Source organism: Pezoporus occidentalis, unplaced genomic scaffold (genome assembly GCF_034315485.1).
Source record: "Pezoporus occidentalis ecotype Australia unplaced genomic scaffold, CSIRO_AGI_Poc_V1 ctg18, whole genome shotgun sequence".
NCBI classification, from domain to species: domain Eukaryota; kingdom Metazoa; phylum Chordata; class Aves; order Psittaciformes; family Psittacidae; genus Pezoporus; species Pezoporus occidentalis.
The window spans coordinates 12,157,095-12,177,741 of record NW_026913640.1 but is presented as its reverse complement, the minus strand read 5'-3'; the positions used below and the strand labels follow the sequence as shown (position 1 = coordinate 12,177,741).

The 20,647-nt window shown below is 35.7% G+C and overlaps 1 protein-coding gene across 1 annotated transcript in view; it reads left to right on the top strand.

The window, feature by feature from the left end:
* DYNC2H1 (dynein cytoplasmic 2 heavy chain 1) overlaps positions 1 to 20,647 on the top strand; it is a 164,891-nt gene that overhangs the window by 84,205 nt on the left and 60,039 nt on the right. The window contains exons 71-78 of the mRNA XM_062615336.1: positions 322 to 387; positions 2,503 to 2,553; positions 4,579 to 4,656; positions 5,809 to 5,940; positions 7,829 to 7,901; positions 13,608 to 13,768; positions 18,255 to 18,380; positions 19,267 to 19,377. Coding sequence (XP_062471320.1) covers positions 322 to 387; positions 2,503 to 2,553; positions 4,579 to 4,656; positions 5,809 to 5,940; positions 7,829 to 7,901; positions 13,608 to 13,768; positions 18,255 to 18,380; positions 19,267 to 19,377 — 798 coding nt within the window. The remainder of the gene's footprint in view (positions 1 to 321; positions 388 to 2,502; positions 2,554 to 4,578; positions 4,657 to 5,808; positions 5,941 to 7,828; positions 7,902 to 13,607; positions 13,769 to 18,254; positions 18,381 to 19,266; positions 19,378 to 20,647) is intronic.

Below are 20,647 nucleotides of genomic sequence, written 5' to 3'. Positions count from 1 at the left end.
TCTGTTTCAAAAATTTGCTGTAAGATTTCAAGCATTTCCTATGCACAGCTTAAAAAAATAATAGATACTGTTCAGTATGTTTACTTTATTACAAGTACCATTATTTTCTTCTCCACTGGAATTTAGATGTACTTAGTTACAGAGTTTGCATTAGTGTTTGCATCTAAGTTGCAGAGGTATAGCAATTTTGAATTAGCATATATGTCATTAAGTCAGTACTATGGATTTAGAAGTATTTGATTTTTTTTTTTTACTTATAAAAAAAGCAGAAAGGTGAACTTTTATGAACATATAAATACATTTTTGCTGCTTTTATTTCAGGCTGATCAGCTAATGTTTGCTCTGCATTTTGTACGAGGAATGCACCCTGAACTTTTTCAGGAGAATGTAAGTGCCAGAAGAGAAAATCCCCAAGTGATTTACTTAAATTTAATATGATGTGTAAATATATAAATTTAATATGAACAGTTAAAAAGTTTTAAGTAAAGTCAGTAAGTGTAGGACTTGGGATTTTAGATTTATATGCCACTATTTTTGTATGATAGTTACTTTTGGATGTCAACATTATATTTATTAGTTTCAAAGTAAGATTACCATGAAAAGGTAGGTATATAGTTGCCTTTTAAATAAGGGTCAGAAAAAGATGTTTATGGAGGGTTCTTGCAGGTTTTTGCAGCCACTGTATCAGTGTTTCCTGACACCATGTGGCCACCAGACATTTATCCATTCTTCCAGTTAAATATGGATATTTCTTTATAAGTAAAGTGATGGTTACACATGGGGTTATCTTGGTATTGAAATGCAGAAAAGGAGTGCAAGACCTAGGGAGAAGTTAAGTAAAAGTCTGATTCTGCAACCTGCAGTTGAAGGCACTTAAAGAGAGGAGTCTTCCTGGAAGGTGAAGCAATTAAGTTATCCTTTGTGCATTTCAGCCATTGATTCTTCAGTGTTTAAGATATTCCTGAACCAGTGATCATTAATGTACTTGTTTGCAGCAGTATGTCTAAGAGTGCTCTGTACAGAGAGTGTCCTTCTTATGTTCTCTGGCCAATTAAGTATTTGTGCCATAGTGGCCTAGCTTTGAGAGGACTGATGAACTCATCCTTTAATAGTTTATATTTTTGAAAGCATAGTACTGTTAGAGCTCTTCAACAGCTTAATCTATGTTACATACAATTACTGCAGTATCTGGGTACTCAAGAATTAAAACAGGCAAATAATACCAATAAATTTCTTGCTTCTCTGAAAGGTGGAGCTTATTTTAATGAAATCGTTAAGACGAGTGCTTGTGTAAAATATTTATTGAGAAAAATGAAGCTGAAGTGATTATTTTTTTAAAGTCATTTCTTTTAAAGCTGTTAATGTGAAGAAGCTAGAAGCTTCCTATCATGCTTGTAGGGAATTTAGTATTCTAAGTCCCTGTCTCAAAAGAGTTCAGCCTTCTGTACTTATTAATTTTTTGTGTGGTGATGAGAAATTTGTATTACATTATAGCATAGAATGCCTTGACTCTTAGTAGAGACATTCTCTTTCTGAATAATATGTATAGAGTTTTCTGAGGTAGTTTTACGTGTCTCTGCATATTATACTTCTTTCCTTCATAAAAATACTGCATGATTTCTGGTTTTAAAACTGGGAAGCCTGCATGAATTTTTTAGTGCATGAGCATTTTCTTTGTAATTGGGAGAGAAGCATCAGTTTGTGATGAGAGAATTAGACTGATGGGTGCACAAAACTATGCTTTAGTCTGTATCAGAGTAGTACTAGTTGATGGACCTTTTCATTTGGGATGTTACCATTGTCTTTAACAATGAAAAAAGAAGTTCTTTATCATAGAATTATAGATATTATATAAAATTTCAGTATTTATGAAGTCTTTTTAGTATATTTCTTATCACCTCCAAATATAAGATTGTCATTTGTAGTATGTTTTTAAATACTGATCTAATCTGTCTTAAAATGATTAAAAACTGTCTTCATAGTTTTGAATACCAAGTCTAAAAGATTTAATCATATATAATTTCAACTTAGTGCAATCAATGTGTTCATAATACCAGTCTATTATATTAAGTTTCCTCCTGTTCTAATAACTGCATCATTTGGATGCTATAACGTGAAACACTATTGAAACATGGATTCTGTAGTTATCTGTTGTATGTGGGCTGCTGATGCTGTATTAGGCAGTGTGTCCTTTCCAGCCACCTATGTTGTTTCTTCCTAGTCTATAGTTAGCAGTCTGGGTGGGAGCTGTGGGTGCTATGAATAGGGCTTCTCCTTTTGTTTCTTTTTCTTATAAAGCACTGTAGTCACTTAGCTTGTATTCTTCATAAGGAATGATGTACTGGTAGTATATTAACTAGAGTTTTAAAAATGTCTTATAACTCTTTCAGAATCTAGGCTTTAATTTGTTTATCTTCCTGCTTTGCCTATACCCTATTACCTATTAATCTTTATACTTAAAAGACGACTTGTGACTTACCAGAGTTCATTTATTCCCCCTAGGAATGGGAGACTTTTACAGGTGTGATCATTGGAGATACCGTAAGAAAATCAGTAAGCTACATTTATTTGTCTATTTTGAAAAAAGGAACATTTACTTAAATACTGAAAAGTTAAAGTTGTATTCTTACTATATAATTTAATTAATTGTATTCATACATCAAAGGAACAAGTAACTTCTCACATAGTCATACAAAAATATAAGAACTTTTTGAACATCACTACTCTTTTTCCAATTTCCATAACTTTTTGCCTTTGTTGCTTTTTTCCTCTTTCTTTTTCTGTTGCCAGGTTTACAATTTGTTTTTTTTCAGTGTATGTTTGAGGAGGTTTAAGCTGTCTTCTGTAGCTAAAATCAGTGTTTCTGAATCCTTCTTTCCCCTGATATTATACATGAGTTGTGCTTTTCATATATTAGTCCACACACTTTGCTAACTTTGACATGCTTTTTTCCCCAGCTTCAGATTCTATATCTGGAGATGTATTTATACGTTTTCCTAAGTGACAGAGCTAGTTTAGGAAGGTTCTGTTGCATGCCTGATCAATCATACTGTAGTTTATGAAGTGCCCCTCAATTCTATTGAATCTGTATACTTTCAAAATAATCTTCCAGTAGAAAAGAATAGAGGAAAAAAGCTTTCTGTAGTCTTATCCATTGTAGCCCTTCTTTGAACCAAGTATTTTGACAAAGGTTTTGAAAAGTATTTTTATGAAACATGAGACCAATCAGGATTTGTGGGCTTAGTCTTTGCCTCTACTTTGCTGATCTTTGTTCAGGGTCATGCTATCTCATTTCCATCATGCTCAGTTGCAGTTTTCATAATTCAGAATAAATTTTAATGGTTAGCCTTGTTCAGGTGTCTGTCAGAGTATCTTGTACAGCCAGTGGTACAAGACAATGAACAGTGTGAGTACCTTGTTTTTAGAATATTAGTGGCATCAACTGTGTTCACATGCGTGCTGGCAGGATTCGCAAGTTGCTTTAAACACAATATATTACTCAGGTTTTCTTACTTAAATAGCTGGTTTCTTAAATCCTTAGTTTCTCTAGCACTTACATGACTCTACAGGTTCAGTGTGAGCAGAGAAGTCCCTCTTCATCTCTATGGAATCTTTAAAATTCAATTAAACATCAATGAGTTCGGTGATTTTCAAATATTTTCTTGGTGTACGTGTTTTCAAGCTATGTGAGACCTGATTGTATAATGGAATTTAACACCAACCCTATCTCTGTTCCACCTAACACACAACTCATATATTTTGGAAAGAATGGGGACATACTTGATTCAATCCCACTTCTAAGTGGAAAGTATATTGCAGACCCATTTCAAGTTTATTCCTACAATTGCTTCCAAGTTTCCTACTCTTGTCTTTCTCAGGGTTTATAATTCATGGCTGAGATATCTTTTCACAAGAAAGCTTTCCTTTTATCTGCTGAACATTTAAGATTACTATTAAAGATGCTCAGTGTTTGAGAGATGCAAGTACATTTTCAGACAGAGACTGTCAGACTTGTTAATGGGTACTGTAAGATTCTTTCTTAAAAAATAATGTAGTGAATACAGAGATTCCACAGGAGCTTAAGCCATGTTGTTCATCCTTAGAATTTTCTCCATACCCAACATGTAAGAAGCAGAAAAATGGAGCTGTGACTAAACTGTACCAATGCAGAGATGTTCAGAAGTGATGCTTTGACTAGTGAATTACCCCAGAATTGCTTTTTGTGTAAAGAACCATCTTCCTCATGGCTGCAAATATGTGCAATGGAGTTATTTTTTTAAGTCACTTGCTCAGAGTGCATATGGAAAAGAAAACTACTTAGAGTGTGTCATACAGGTGCTTTAAATGGTAAAATATTTTCAGGCTCAAGTGGTTAAGCAAGTGTTTATGTAAACAGTATATCTCAAAATTTAAATTGTTGGTAGCTTTTGTTTTGTTATGCCATTTATGAATTTCACATAGGACCACAAAAAGAGTCCAGTTGTGAATGCTATTTTCATTAAAAACGTGGGGTTTGCAATCTTATTACTGAATATACATTTCACAAAAATTTGTGTAACTTTTGTGTTTTTGAATAAGGATTCACAAAGAAGTGTTCATGACCAGATTCCTTCTTGGATTGAACAAGACCGAGCCTGGGCAGTAGCATCTTTGAAGGTATACATCATGTGGTGGGTTGAATTTAACTTAAAAGGCCTTTGGTTTTAGCAAATAGTAATTTGGACATGAATACTCAAATATGTATTTACTAGATGGAAGTATTTTGTTATTTTAATGGTTTATTCTATCTTCCAGAAACCATGGCTGAACATATACCTACCTTTCATTTTTCTGAGCCTTTTGCATGTACATCTCAACCTCATCTAACAGTGCATTTCAATGCATATAAATGAACCTGTCATCCTACTGAGATTAGAAAATACTCTAATCCTACCCAAGGCACTACAGTTTCTTAGAAAAATTCTTAGAAAAATATACAGAAGAAAAATCGCAAGGAATATTCCAGTTGCAGATTTCTCTTACGTAATAACTTTCACAAATCACTTCATATTGTATTAAAAGCCATAAACTGTTAGTTTGGAAATAACCTTTCTACTTACCAGATTTCCATACCCATCTTTAAAGGTATTTTTGTTTGTTATTACTCAGATCAAGTCATTTCAAACTAAAAAAAAAAAACATTGTCTTGCTTTGGTTCACCCTGCAACAGTTAATGTCGATGTCCTCTGATCCTGAAGGGAGCTAAATGAAAATGCTAGTCTTTGAAATTCTGTCTTAGGCTCTTCTCCTTCTGCATTTAGTTCAGCATCAAGAAAGGAAACCTTGACAAGTCTTTGGCAAGGACTTTTGCTGCTAAATCCAGAGTTCATTATTTTTCATGTCTCTTCACCAGGGATCAGGAGCAATTGCAATAATGGTGTGGCAATTATGATTGTTAGGGTTTTTAAAAACAAACAGAAAGCGAGCAACTTGGGTGAATCAGTAGTATGTAAGGATAGAAAAAGAATCTAGTCATGTTTAAAAGAAAGGATTACGATTGGGTAGAGCCTAAATTTTAAAATGAAAGAAACTAGAGTTTTAAAAATATAGAGCAAACAGCGACAGCATTTTCATTGAATAGGTAAGCAAATGGTTAATTTTAAAACCTACCCTTTTCTTCTCTCTGAGGATAAAATTGAACTGAGTCATGTGATATGCATGAGTATTTATACGTTTAGGGTCCTAGAGGTATTTGCAAATCAATCACAATATATAATGTCAAAATGAGTATTCTTCTTTATTGTTAAATATATATTGTTTGTTCTGTAGATTTCTCTCCCAGGACTCTATCAGACACTTTGCTTTGAAGATGAAGGTCTGTGGCACACTTTTTCTCAGAGTTCTGTGTGTGAACAAGACTTTCCATCTACTATTGTGAAAAGAATATCCTTATTTCAGCAGGTAATTTTTTTAATATTAAATAATTTAAAAATTGTGAGTTCAGCATTGAAAGTTTTACACCTTGGGAATTTAGGCTTCAGGCCTGGTTGAATCATAAGCGATTGACAGTATCTCCATTGTCTTACAGCTTAACTAGTTTATTTAGTCTAAGGATTTTTCTTTTTTCTATAATACGTATTTAGCTCTCTTTTATCTGAGTCTGTTTTTGTGTTGATGTATTGGCTGCAGCTGAGCATGCTCTGTAAGGTAACAAGCTTTTTGTTAATATTTACAGAATTAATTTCATGAATGGATATTAAAATTCTTTTATGGTTGCTTTGTTACTGAAGAATTTGTCACCTTGTTGAGCATCATTAATTTAGTTCATCATAAAATGTGCAAACTCACACATCTGACTGAACACCAAAAAATGTAATAACAACCACTGATTTTTAGAACAGTAGTCATAAAATAGTGGTTAAAAAAATTCCTGAAAGCTTAGTGATCAAAGAACTCATCAAGAATGTTGGAGAGGCAAGTCCCTTCCTCAACCTGGGATCTCTTCTACTCTGGAAGAGAAAAGTGGCAACCTTCTTTTGTTTAAGGAAGAAAGGGTGTTATTACTCACTTTCACCTGATACTATGATTTTTCTTTTGAAGTACTTGATATTAAATGAAGGCCTGTCCAAAGAAGTGAAGAGGTATATGACAATATAGTTTCATGCTGATTGTCTCTTAGTGGCTCTGTATTTGGAGTTTTTGTACAGGAAGAGAATTTCTAAAGTAGCATGCGTGGAATTTAGGAACAAACAATTTTGGAAGGGAATTTGTCCAAGTTACATTTGATTGGATGAGACGCTGAAGAGCAACTCTTATGAGCACAGCGTGTTGTCATAAAAATATGGCATTTATAGGATAATAAATCTGAAATGGTCAATGTATTATGTATGTAGTTCCTTGTGTAGAAAGTATTGACGTTTCTGTTGATGAAATATACTGAAACTACTTGATTATATGCTACACGAGTTAGTTTCTTTCAAACTGTATGTTAAACATAAAAATAGTGAAGTAACACTTAGTGCAATCTCAGGCTTAACATGTAGCACTTAAAAACTTGATTAAGTTAAATTTTTCCTCCAAAATAGCAGATACTGTAAACTGGAATGTGATGGTAGGATCAGCACTGTCATTTACACATCTACAAGTAAGGGGGTAGGAGAAGATGTCATGATTTTAACATATCATTTTTACTGAAGTTGCATTAGTTGCCTGCAGTTGCCTGCACTGAAAATTTGCATGAAGTTAACGGAAAAAGAGGTTGCTGGTAGGAAAACTACTGATTTAATTTTGTATCTGAACTTATTAGCTGTTCATGTTCTGTAGTCTTTTGAAGAACAGTAAGAACTAGGAGGTTTGAAAGTCAGAGTGTCTCAGAGAAAGAAGTTAAATATGAAACTCTAAAGGTTTACTAAAGGGAGTTACTTCAAAACTGATTATTTTACTGTATTGCTGCACTGAAATCAGAAACATTGCTGTTCATTGCAGTTAGGACGTTGCTGCCTGAATACATGTATAGAATTCAGATTACTGGTTTAAAGCTAAGTTCGCTTTCTGTCATTCTAGCTACTCACAGAGCTTTTCTCTAAAACAGTGTAGAAGAAGTTACAGCTTACAAATAGACACTACAGGTAGATCTGTCTTGTGATCCTGTTAATAGGACAAGCTACTTACAAAAGAGCAATTACATTAGGTTGTCTTGGAAAGGATTGATCAGATAGCTATTCAGAGAAAATAACTTTGTTCGAAAGAGAATTTTAAATAATTCAGCCTTCTTAGAAAAGTCTTACTTTTTAAATTGTCACAATATACCTTTAGAAATGCATCTCTTCTGAATGTATTTTATTTTAAGGTACTTGTGGTCCAGGCTGTCCGACCAGACAGGCTACAGAGTGCCATGTCTCTTTTTGCATGTAAAACCCTAGGTAAGTTATTTTTTTCTCCAAGGTGTTTCCACACAACAATTAAATAATGGTTTTGGTCCATTTTCTCTTTTATTTTATAGTTCTTATGGAATCAAAAATTTAGGATTTGAAAATATGCTATAAATGGATTTGCTGATTTTGTTCTTGGTAAATATTATTTAAAAGGGCTTTCAAATGGTTTGGTATTTATGTTGCATATGATTTAAAATGTATTAAAGATCTGTCAGATTCTTTTAGTGAATTCTTGAATGCTGGAGTAATTAAGAAAGGATGATAGCTGATTTTCTATAAGTTTTACATTCAGCATTTTCCCTAAACCAGAAATTTTCCAAAAAGATTGTTCTGTTTAATGTCATTTACCATTTAAAAACCATTAGGTTTGAGATCTTGTCAACTGGATCTCAAAAGATTGTTTCGTCTCTTTGATGGTGATATGAGGAAATACACATGATTTAGAGTGATTCAGTACTATAATTGTCTATTTGTTCTCATCTGTCTGTTTCCTCTCTGAGGTCTATTATATCTAAAGCTTGGGACTTAGGTTCCAGATATTGCAATACAGCACACCAAAGCCTCCCTTCATTTTTTAGCCATTAATGAAAATGCACATGTGAAAGATGAATTACGAGTCTCTCATTGGGGTGGACATTGTACTTTTAAAAGTCACCCTCATAGGCATTACATAGGGACAAGACAGAATTTGTTGGTTTTAATGTGGTAAAACCACAGTAAAACCACATTAAAATCTAGTCGGTAAAACCAACCAATTTGTTGTTTTTAATGTGGCTTTTAATCCCACAGAAGTGGGATTAACAGAAAGGAAAGATCAAGATTCTAATGATCTTAAGTGTAAGTGACAAAGGCCGTTCTTAATATAGTGGGAAGTGAACCTGGAAAATTGACTCACAGGCTGCCAAGGTAATATGTCTAAACTTGTATATCCAGTGCTTGAGAAGATCTGCAGTTTGAATGACCTCGAGATGGGTGATTTTGCATCATAACACGATGGATGAGTTACATAAACATGACTATGACAATTTTAAGTTCTCAACATACATGTCACTTCTTCTATAAGATTAGGTATAAATTAGGTATCTGATTCTTACATTTTTAATGACATTTGGGTGAGAGTTTATCTTACTTCCTCCTTATGCTCTGCTTGTGGGCTTTACTTATGATAAAAATTGGTTCCATGTCTGCCACCATGGCCTGTATTTTCAGAAGTAATGTTAGCCTGCTCTGTCAAATGTTATTAGTAGATACAGAAGGTACTTTCATCATGGTGAGTGTATGGGTGCCCCAGTGACAATGTCCTTGCCTGTTAGAATCAAATGACAAGTGTTTCACTTAGTTCAAAAGGGAACTGTTAAGTTTCCAATCTCCTTTAGGTGTTTTCCTGTGAGAAAAATGAGTTCCAAAAGAGCCATAATGCCCTACAAGAAAGCCTTCTGTTTCTAATTTATCCAGATATGGTGGTTCGTTGTTTTTTTTGTTTTTTTTTTTTTTTTTTCCTTTTTTCATCTTTTACATGTATTTGTAAATGTATGTATGAAGGAGGATTAAAATAATTTCTTTTGAAGATAAAGTTCATAAGAGTTTTCTATAAATGTATTTTGTGGGCACCCAAAGTATGCTTATTTCTTTATTTTACATGGTATACTGGTGTGCATCTTGTTAGGAAAATGGTGTAGCAAAAGGGAGTTTCCTGTTCTTGCGCCACTATGGGACAACAGCTATGAGCAGGCCTTTTTCTGTAATGTAGACCAGAGTTCTTTGGACTGCATCTAGGCAAAAATAAAATTACTTGCCAAAATAATAATTAAAAAAATAATCTTTCCTGCTTTCTGTATTGGAATTGTTAATGGCAATAATACATTTACTGATGTTTTTGTACATTGTTTCTCTGTGGACAGATCACCAACAGGAGGAATTTTAACAAGCACTTTGAGTTCAAGTTCCAGCTGCTGTAAATTGGTTTTAATTCATTGACTTTTGTAGAGAAGTTTTGTGAAAAGTTGTTCATTGATTTTTATGAAAACTTCATCAGTTTATAAAACCCACAAAGTTTGTACCCTGTGCCAGATTTGGATTTATATGTCAGGTGTTTCTTTTTTCCTCTTCGATCCCTCCCCCTGACATAACTGAAAGGTTATTTGCTCTCACATTTGCTTTTTCTTCTCATGTCAGGATGTCATTTTGGATAGTGAGATTTAAGAAATTCTATCAGAATGGAACAGTCAGGCAGAAAAGTATGTTAGAATTCCCACGCTGTCTGCATAGTTATTAGCTGGAATATGAATGCTTACTGATTTACCCTGAAAACCATGGAGTCCTTATTTTCATTTCTCTAAATGTAATCCTGGCTGTAATGGCCAGGATTGGACGGTGCTGTATCTGTATTGTAGTTTTTCTAGATTTCATTTCTGTTGAGCTTCTTTTTTTTTTAAAAAAAAAGCACCTTCAGCATAGCTATGCTTTTAATAAAACACTGTGTCCAAATTTCTGTAAATCCAAACTGGTTTATGGAAGAAAACTTATACTGTATTAATTTTGTAAATGGTGCATCTCAAGAGTACCACAATGTATTTGACTAGGCTGTTACTCATTTACAATTACACCTAAGTTTAGCATCATTACCATAAATGTTATTATAATAGCTTAAGTTGCAGGTGTACACACATTCATCTATTCCCCAGTGAATGTGAGGCCAAGAAGTAGGCCCAAGTTAACATAGCGTTTTGTAGAATATCAAAACTCCTAATTAATTAAGCATCTCAGAAATCTGTGTGCCTTCTGCTAGCACTAAAAATAAAACAGTCTCTGGTTTATATTGACTGTAGTATATTCCATGCATCTGTTTGTAGCAGCAAAGCAATCTTTAAATACAGGAACTTGATGACTGAAGTGGTGGAGAGGTCTGTCTAGTGTGTTAACTGTCTTTGTCAATGACAAATAGTAAATGTCAGTGCAAGAGTATAAGCACATTACAAGCCTATAGTGAGACTTTTTGCACTAACCAGTGTTTTATGTCTCCAGGGTTTCTCAACTGGAAGTAGTAACACACTATTTAAAAGACTCAGTGTATTTGCCTTACATGACTTTGTACATCTGTTCTGCATTTCCATGTAATAACAAAATATCTGCAGCATTACACGATGCCCATTGCACAGTGTTAATGAGTGGTCAGAAAGATCTTTGTTTAGTTTTTGGATCCTTGCTGCCTGTTGACTTCAGCAAATATTTTTCATTTTTTACATCTTTCATAGGATTTGAAGCAGTAGTGAAGATTTTAAAAAATTTCTTCACTGACATAAAAACTTAAAATTTACCTTTCCAAACCCTTACTTTTAATCAAATTTTGATCTAAAATTTGGTGCTAAGATTCATAATATATCTTTATTGCTTATGTAGCTACTGATTACATTGTAATAATGCTTTATGTAATATGTCAATTAAATTCATATGGAAGCAATTAGATTTTGATATTTCAACAGTGAATGCAGCTCAGGAGAAAGTGGCTTGATGAGATGAAATGTGCTTAAGGAGCAAGACAGTGGTTTATAGCCCAGATACCAGAATGCATCACAAGTACCTCTTCCTTGTACCTCTAGGAAGAGGTGCAAGGTACCTCACCAACAAAACCCAATATTTCATGTTAGATTTTCCTAATTATAGACATGATATTGTTTTCTATTTTCAGTATTGTAAACACTCTTCATAAAAGCTTTAACTAAAATAAACATTCTTACTTTACAGAATGCTATCATGTTCTGCTTCTTGATATTTTTCTTTCATTGCTTAGACTCCAGTAGCTTAAATTATGACTGTACTTGGAAAAAAACCACAAGTCAATCTGTAGTTATATATAAAATTTATTTTCTTAGGCAATATGTCTGTTGTCTTTCTTTCTACCATTTCCGCCAATAGCTTAGCTATTTCCATTTAGTATGTTAGCGAAGGGAATGTTAAATCTGGAGTAGTTTGTACTGTAAAAAATGTTAGTATAACCTCAGTTTGGAGAAATGACTAGAAAGCAGTATGCTGGGCAACTTTCATTCAAAGTGTATGCTCTTTTTAAGGACTTCTGAGAATGCATCCAAATTTGGCCAATACAGGGTTCATTGAGAGAAACAGGTTGCAGATGTTTGTCAGACATTTTTGAGATTCTGACAGATAAGTGTCCCTCAAGAGTCTTCTTCACTGAGCATGCTTCAGTCCAGCACTGAACAGCCCTACTTTAATTTCAGTGCCTTTTGATGGATCTTTTATAGTTTAGGGCTTGTTGGCAGTGAGCAGCCGAACTCATCAAGGGAGCTGCCTGTGTCAATTGCCTTATGGCCTTGTTTGTGTATTTACCTCAACTTCTATTACCTCTGCACACCTAATGATGTAATGAAAATATTTTCCAATGTTAGTCGTGTTAAAATTATTTTTAAAGCATTTTGATTGGTAGTGATATTATTTGTCTAGTTGTATCTATTAGAGTCTCTGAGAGAATCATAGAATAGTTAGGGTTGGAAAGGACCTTAAGATCATCTAGTTCCAACCCCCTGCCGTGGGCAGGGACACCTTACGCTAAATCATATCACCCAAGGCCTCGGCCAACCTGGCCTTGAACACTGCCAGGGATGGAGCATTCACAACCTCCCTGGGCAACCCATTCCAGTGCCTCACCACCCTAACAGGAAAGAATTTCCTCCTTATATCCAATCTAAACTTCCTCTGTTTAAGTTTTAACCCATTACCCCTTGTCCTATCGCTACAGTCCCTAATGAAGAGTCCCTCTCCAGCATCCCTATAGGCCCCCTTCAGATACTGGAAGGCTGCTATGAGGTCTCCACGCAGACTTCTCTTCTCCAGGCTGAACAGCCCCAACTTCCTCAGCCTCTCTTCATACGGGAGGTGCTCCAGTAACCTTAGCTAACTTTACCTCCTATGTTTAAATAATACGGTATTGTTCCATGTGGAGATAATAGCTCAAGTCTGAAAGCAGAGCGTGCCCTTCAAGGAAACTTGTGTTGCATCTTTTGGACAGTGTGGCATAAATGTCACTGATTTGGGCTCTTCTGTCTTGCTTTATGGTGTGATTTCCCACTCCACCTAATACTTTACTACTTAAGGACCAGTATAAATTTGCATTTAAATATCTAATTAATGCTGTTTAAGTTTATGATGCACTTACAGCTGTGAGCCTGTGTACAAATGCCTTGTCTATACTAGGTCAACATTCTAGGCATTTAACTTGTACGTGAAAGGAAATAATAAAGTAATTGTAGTACTAAGAACTGTGTAAAGTCAAAGTCTAGTAATTAAAGCTCTGAGGATAATACAGGAGAGAAGTTCTGCATATGGACATACACACTGCAGTTAGTTTTAGCAAATAGCATATCTTTTTATATTCTTATGTTCCACCTTTTCTCTTTTTGTTATTTTTCTTGAAGACTGCATTCTAAATAAAGACTTCAATACATGTCTGTCAACCTGGAAGTACAGGCACTCTTTTGGTGCTTGTGTCTTTTTCTTCACAATGTAGGGTGACTCTACCTGCATGTTGTAAAGATTTATTTATCATTTTAGGACCAGTGTTATGGTCTCCATTGAACAGAACATTGTATGTTCAGTTAGATAATCTCTAAAAGTGGTCAGTGAAGCACTCCATCCTGTGTAGTCACTTTATTTCCATAATAACTCTAATTCTAATTCTAGGGACAAAAGAGCTATCTCCATCGCCTCTGAATTTGAAACGTCTGTATAAGGAGACTATGGAAATTGAACCCATCTTGATAATTATTTCTCCTGGTGCTGATCCTTCTCAAGAGTTGCAAGAACTTGCCAGTCTTGAAAGAAATACTGAGTGCTACCATCAGGTCAGTCTTAGAAAGCATAATGATTAAATCCCACAATGTATAAAGTTTTACAGTAGTAATATCTGTTTTACCTTGGTTTTTAAGGAAGTTAGTATGTAAAAGCATAGTTTGGTGTCTGTGCGTTTGTTGTTCCCACCTATCTTGCCATTAACTTCTGATTCCACTGGCAACGTGGGTTGGAGAAGAGAGACACAATCGGGGATCCTCACAGAAGCAGAATCCACATGAGAGGCATTCCTCTAACTTGGAGAAGGGAAAAATGTGAAGATACATGGAAGAGAATGAAAGAGACAGAGAATTGTTATGGTGAAACATTATCTTTTTTAGTGTGGAGTTACCAAAGTATGAACAAAACAAAACAAAATAAACAAACAGAAAGATTTAAAGAAGGAATTCGTTACTGTGAGGGTGCTGAGGCACTGGAACAGGTTGCTCAGAGAAGTGGATGCCCCATCCCTGGAAGTGTTCAAGGCCAACTTGGACAGGGCTTTGAGTAACCTGGTCTATTGAATGGTATCGCTACCTGTGGCAGGGAGTTGGAACTAGATGATCTTTAAGGTCCCTTCCAACGCAAACCATTCTATGACTCTGTGAAAACTAGACTTCATCATTTCCTCTGCTTACAGGACTTGGATGTTTATTTCTTCAACAGAAAACATGAATCAGATGTTCACTGTTTGTGACTACTTCGGTATCTTGAGAAACTCTGTAAAATATTTTGAGAAATTTGACAAGTAAATGTTAAACACTTCATTGTTGATGGGAGTTCCTGAAGAGAGCTGTTGTATTTCAAGTCTTTTTTAAAAAGTGGTTAAGATTGACTATGCCGAAAGCTCTCTGATTTCAGGAATAGGTGTACAAAATGGGAATTATTTGCCCAGCCAGGGTAACAGTTGTTTTTTGTCATGGCATACCACTTCTTCCCTTATTTGCATTCAACACGAAACTGAACTGAGTGAAGATAATTCCCTTTGAGTAGGAATTGTACTGTTAAGTAATCCCTTTATATGTTCTGTGTCTGTTTCTAAATTGGATCTATGCAGAGGTCTTGAAAACAACTTGTATTAAGAAGAAATTTACATTAGCTGTTAATTTCATGGAATAACCTACATTGGAAGGGACTTCTGGAGATTATCTGCTTCAGTCCGCTGCTCAGAGGTCCCCCCTCCAAGGATGGAGATCCCACACTATCTCTGGGGAATTTGTTCCAGTATTTGACCACTCTTACAGGATAATATTTTTTCTAATATCAAATCAGTATTTCCCACGTTCCAACTTGTGTGCATTAACTTCAGTCCTGTCACCGTGGCCTCTGAAAGATTCTGGCTCTATCTTCTCTACATTCTTCAATCAGGTAGTTGGAAACAGCAAGAGTCCACTGGACAAAGCCCTCAGCTGACTCTTAAGTTCAGCAGGAGTTTGGACTAGAGACCTTCTAAGATTTATTCCAAGTCAAATAATTCTCTGATACAAGTGGGTTTCTAATATTCCTAATACACAGTACCAGCATGCTTTATACCTTTTTGTAAAGCGTTTCCTTCTGTATTTTAAAACATTCTGGGGAGGGAATTGTTTTCTTAGCTGATCAGGAGTTAGCACAAAAATGCCAAATGCTTTTAAACAGTCCTTGAAATTGTTCCTTTCCTGGAATGTGCACTGATGCAATATATCTTTCTTATCAAATTGTACAGATTTAGATCCTACTGCCAGCTCATCTAGCTGTGAATGTTTCATAATGCATGTTTCTTACTCTGCCACACAGCTTTTTATTTTTAGCTCTAAGTATCGTTTACATTTTTGACTTCTAAAATATAACATGGTATGGTATTTGACTAAGGAGCAGTACTCAAAGCTAAATCATCTAAAAGTTGTCCTACTAATGAGAATATATTGTTGTTACTATTTTATTCCTGCACTTACTCATGCAATTTGAATAGAACATACAAGATCCGATTCTTCTGTTCAATTATTTCGACTGGAATAAAGGAAATATAACCCCCATTTTCAAGAACGGGAAAATAGATGACCTGGGGAATTACAGACCAGTCAGTCTCACCTCTGTGCCTGGCAAAATCTTGGAGCAGGTTCTCCTGGAAGGCATGCTAAGGCACATGAAAATCAACAAGGTGCTTGGTGACAGCCAGCATGGCTTCACTAAGGGGAAATCCTGCCTGACCAATTTGGTGGCCTTCTATGATGGGGCTACAGAACTGATGGACAGGGGTAGAGCAGTTGATGTCATCTACCTGGACTTGTGCAAAGCATTTGACACTGTCCCACATGACATCCTTGTCTCTAAATTGGAGAGACATCAATTTGATGGATGGACCACTCGGTGGATAAAGAACTGGCTGGATGGCCGCACACAAAGAGTTGTGGTCAATGGCTCAATGTCCAGTTGGAGACCAGTAATGAGTGGTGTCCCTCAGGGATCAGTGTTGGGACCGGTCTTGTTTAACATCTTCGTCACTGACACGGACAGTGGGATTAAATGTGCCCTCAGCAGGTTTGCCACCAAGCTGTGTGGTTTGGTTGATACGCTGGAGGGAAGGAATGCCATCCAGAGGGACCTCGACACACTTGTGAGGTGGGCTGATGCCAACCTCATGAAGTTTAACCATGCCAAGTGCAAGGTCCTACACCTGGGTGGGAGCAATCCCAGGCACAGCTACAGGTTGGGCAGAGAAGAGATTCAGAGCAGCCCTGTGAAAAAAGACTTGGAGGTGTTGGTTGATGAGAAAATGAACATGAGGCAGCAGTGTGCACTTGCAGCCCAGAAAGCCAGCGGTATCCTGGGCAGCATCAAAAGGAGCGTGACCAGCAGGTCGAAGGAGGTGATCCTGCCCCTCTACTCTGCTCTTGTGAGACCTCACCTGGAGTATTGTGTGCAGTTCTGGTGTCCTCAACATAAAAAGGTCATGGAACTGTTGGAACAAGTCCAGAGAAGGTCCATGAGGATGATGAGGGGACTGGAGCACCTCCTGTATGAAGACAGGCTGAGGAAGTTGGGGCTGTTCAGCCTGGAGAAGAGAAGGCTGCGTGGAGACCTCCTAGCAGCCTTCCAGTATCTGAAGGGGGCCTATAGGGATACTGGAGAGGGACTCTTCATTGGGGACTGTAGTGACAGGACAAGGGGTAACGGGTTAAAACTTAAACAGGGGAAGTTTAGATTGGATATAAGGAGGAAATTCTTTCCTGTGAGGGTGGTGAGGCACTGGAATGGGTTGCCCAGGGAGGTTGTGAATGCTCCATCCCTGGCAGTGTTCAAGGCCAGGTTGGCCGAGGCCTTGGGTGATATGATTTAGCGTAAGGTTTCCCTCCCCATGGCAGGGGGGTTGGAACTAGATGATCTTAAGGTCCTTTCCAACCGTAATTATTCTGTGATTCTATGATTTCTTAGATGGGGTGAAGAAAAGACCACTGAATTTGGGTGTTGCTCTACCATATTGTCTGGTGACTTTTGGTGTCTTCTTTTGGCTATTTTAAATTATTTCAAGATATTATACTTAGGTTTATTTAGGCAGAAGATATCTCTTCATCATCATATAAAGCTAAGGCCTCAAATTTCTTTGTGTCAGTACAGTTTTAGGATAAAAAGACAGGAAGGATTTCCACTTAAGGGATGTTTGATGAAGTCATAATAATAACAGTAGTTCTGTTTTGCTATAGCAGTAATGCCAAGACAACATTTTACAACATTTTACAACTTCTTTCAACTTTTCAGCTTTTTCAGCTGTTTTTTCAACTTGTTTGGTTCTGGGCTTTTTGTAGTGTAAAGCTTCCAATTAGATTCGAAGGGAGAACTAATGTGAATGCACTCTACAGATAGTCTAACATCAGTTGTTGCAGTAATTCTGCCACGGAACAAGTCCTTTATTTTAAATTTTCTCTGATTTATCAGTTTTAGATCTTGGTATTTTCATTTGAAGATCCAGATTCATTTTAGCAGCAATACGGTACTATAAAAATGAAGAAAAGACAATTTTTCAAGCTATTCATCTTTCTCAGTTGGAAACAGAGTAGCCTTAGTTTTTCACTCATCTTAGTATGAAAATCCATGTTTCTCTTCAAAGAAAGTACTCCTAACTTACAATCAAAAGAAACTTTGTTCTCATTTATGTCTTGTTTTTACTGTATCAGCAGTTCTGCAGTGATATGGAATAGTCACTGATATTTAAATTACTTTTTGAATTTCCAGGGGATACACTATCACTGTCACCAACTGATGTATGGTTTTTCCATAGAAAGATTAGGTAATGGTTTTTCTTAAGGAACTCTGGTTAGGTAGGTTGCAAAGAAAAAAAATTTCTTTAATCTTTTCCCTACTTTAGTAGCTTATCGCATTAGAGAATATTCTGGTTACCTTTACACAATCTTATTTTTTACATACGCACTCTAACTTGGAATCACGTATTTTTTGTATTTAGCTGTTAAATGGGTACAACAGATACAACCATGCCTGATAAAACTGTGTCTGCCATTTCAGATTGCAATGGGCCAGGGCCAAGCTGATCTGGCTATTCAAACTCTAAAAGAATGTGCACGCAACGGAGAATGGCTTTGTTTAAAGAACCTGCATCTTGTTACATCTTGGCTTCCTGTACTGGAAAAGGTGAGGGTAACTAAAGAAGAATGTATTGGGAACCACATAAAACTAGTATGTAATGTTTCTGAGGCATTTCCGGCATTTCCATGGTTAAGTTTAAAATTCCAGCAATTTAAAAATAAACCTTTGCAGTTTCCTCAATCATGAATAAGGTGAAATGCATCAGATAAAAGCAGGTCTTTCCTTTCAGTGCTTTTATTTTTATACAATGTAGAGCATTTCTGCCACAGTAAGTAAACAAATGCTCTTGTTAAAAGTCTGGTACTGTAGGGGGTACTGCCAGTGTTTGCTGAACTCTGAATGTATGCTTGAATTTTTATTTTTTTTTTTCTTCAGTTCTGGGAGTTTATTAATTTTTTGTTAAGTGTACCTTGTATGTGAGTCACTAAGAGATTTCTGATGATTTGAAATCAAAGTAATGTTTGGTAGAAATACCCTTATTTATGGCATGTAAAATCATTAACTTGCTAACAAAATCAAAGTGACTTTACCTGTATATTACTGTGAAATACAGATATGTATCAAAAATTTCTTTTCTCTTTCCACAAGAACTCATCTTTTGAGATGTAGCCTTCTGTATTTTTTTGTTTTGTTTTGTTTTACTTAAAGGATGTAAAGAACTGGTATATACTTTTCTGCTCTGAATTTTAAGATCTAGGGGGGAAGTGCAACTAGGATGAACTTCAAACTTTAACACAGTGAGAATGTAGAATGTGTGGTGGAGTCAAAGCATGTTGAAGTTTTTTGAATAGCCTTGCTTGTAAAAACAACTAAAGATGTTTTAGACAAGCCTAACTTTCTAATTTAGGATATTATAATTTTGTAAATACTGTTCTGTCTATTAAAAAAACCCAACCAAAATCTGCTTGAATATATAACATCTCTTTAATAGGAACTGAATACATTACAGCCTCAACCAAACTTTCGCCTTTGGCTTACTACTGAAGTTCATCCAAAGTTTACACCAATTTTGCTTCAATCAAGTCTGAAAATAACTTACGAAGTAAGATCTGTTTGGAAAGTTTTTATTACAAGTTTACAATGAATGAAATTGTATGTATAGTAAACTATATGTTTAGATAGAAGTTTAGATAATGTGGACTAATTACATAACTGGTTTTCTCTGATATTTCTATTAGATGTAATACAAAAAAAGGTATGAATTTACCTTTAAAGATTTTTGATTATCAGTTATAATGTATATGTGGGAATTTGCAGAAGCTGTGCTTTAAAGGGAAGTTTTGTAAAATTTCTGTCTAGATTTTTTTTTTTCCAGTTGAAAGTCTGAACTGAAAATAAATTTACCTCGGGGAAGTGTTTGTTCTGTTTTGTGTTCCAAATTCTTTAATGCATTTAATCAGTGGATTTTAAAAGCAAAAACCTACACCGGTGCTCCTACTTGATGAATCTCCTCATCTGAGCATCACACAGTCATACTTTTTCTTCCTTATTCTTCTTTCTGGACTCATAGCTTTATTTTCACTGGGCATTTCAAGAAAAATGGCTCTCCTCCTGTATTGCTGAATGTAGAATTAAAGGCCTTTACAAAAAAATGAGAGCTTTACTTAAATGGCATAACCTAAGGAACCATGGGACTATGCTCCTCCAACTTGTTGGAAAGTTCTCTAATCATTAATGCACTTATACATTAATGTCCATTATGGAAATCTTGGATAGGGGTGCTACTAACTCCTCCATTGATAATGGAGTGTTGTAGATTGTGCCTACAGCTCAGCCAAGAAGCTCTGACCATTTAGAGCCCAATATTGCCAACTTTCAAGAAGCCAAAATTTTTACATACAATATATTGACTGCAGGTATTTTTAAACTTCGGAGGTACCTTCTTCTTTATACTGAGGTCTTCAATGGTACAGAAACTACAGACTGTGTAGGATTGTCACATTTCTTTTCACCTAGCTTCCTAAAGTTACTGATCCCACTGTCACTGGAATAATTGGGTCTTTGCAGTGATACAATGTTCTAATCCTTTTGTTACCTTTTCGTTTGTAGTAAATATTTTCTTTTTTACCAAGAAAGAGCCAACAACTTGTCTAATAGTGGTGGCTAATTATATGGTTGTGGTATGTCCCTTAACCAGTACCAGTCAACATGTATATATATTGAAAAACAAAAAGTCATCGTTTGGCTACAGTGTTTTGCAGTTCATTTGTCACAAGTGTGCATATGAAACATATGAAACTATTGTAATCATAAAATCATAGGATAATTTAGGAAGATGATCTAGTTCCAGCCTCTCTGCCATGGGCAGTGAC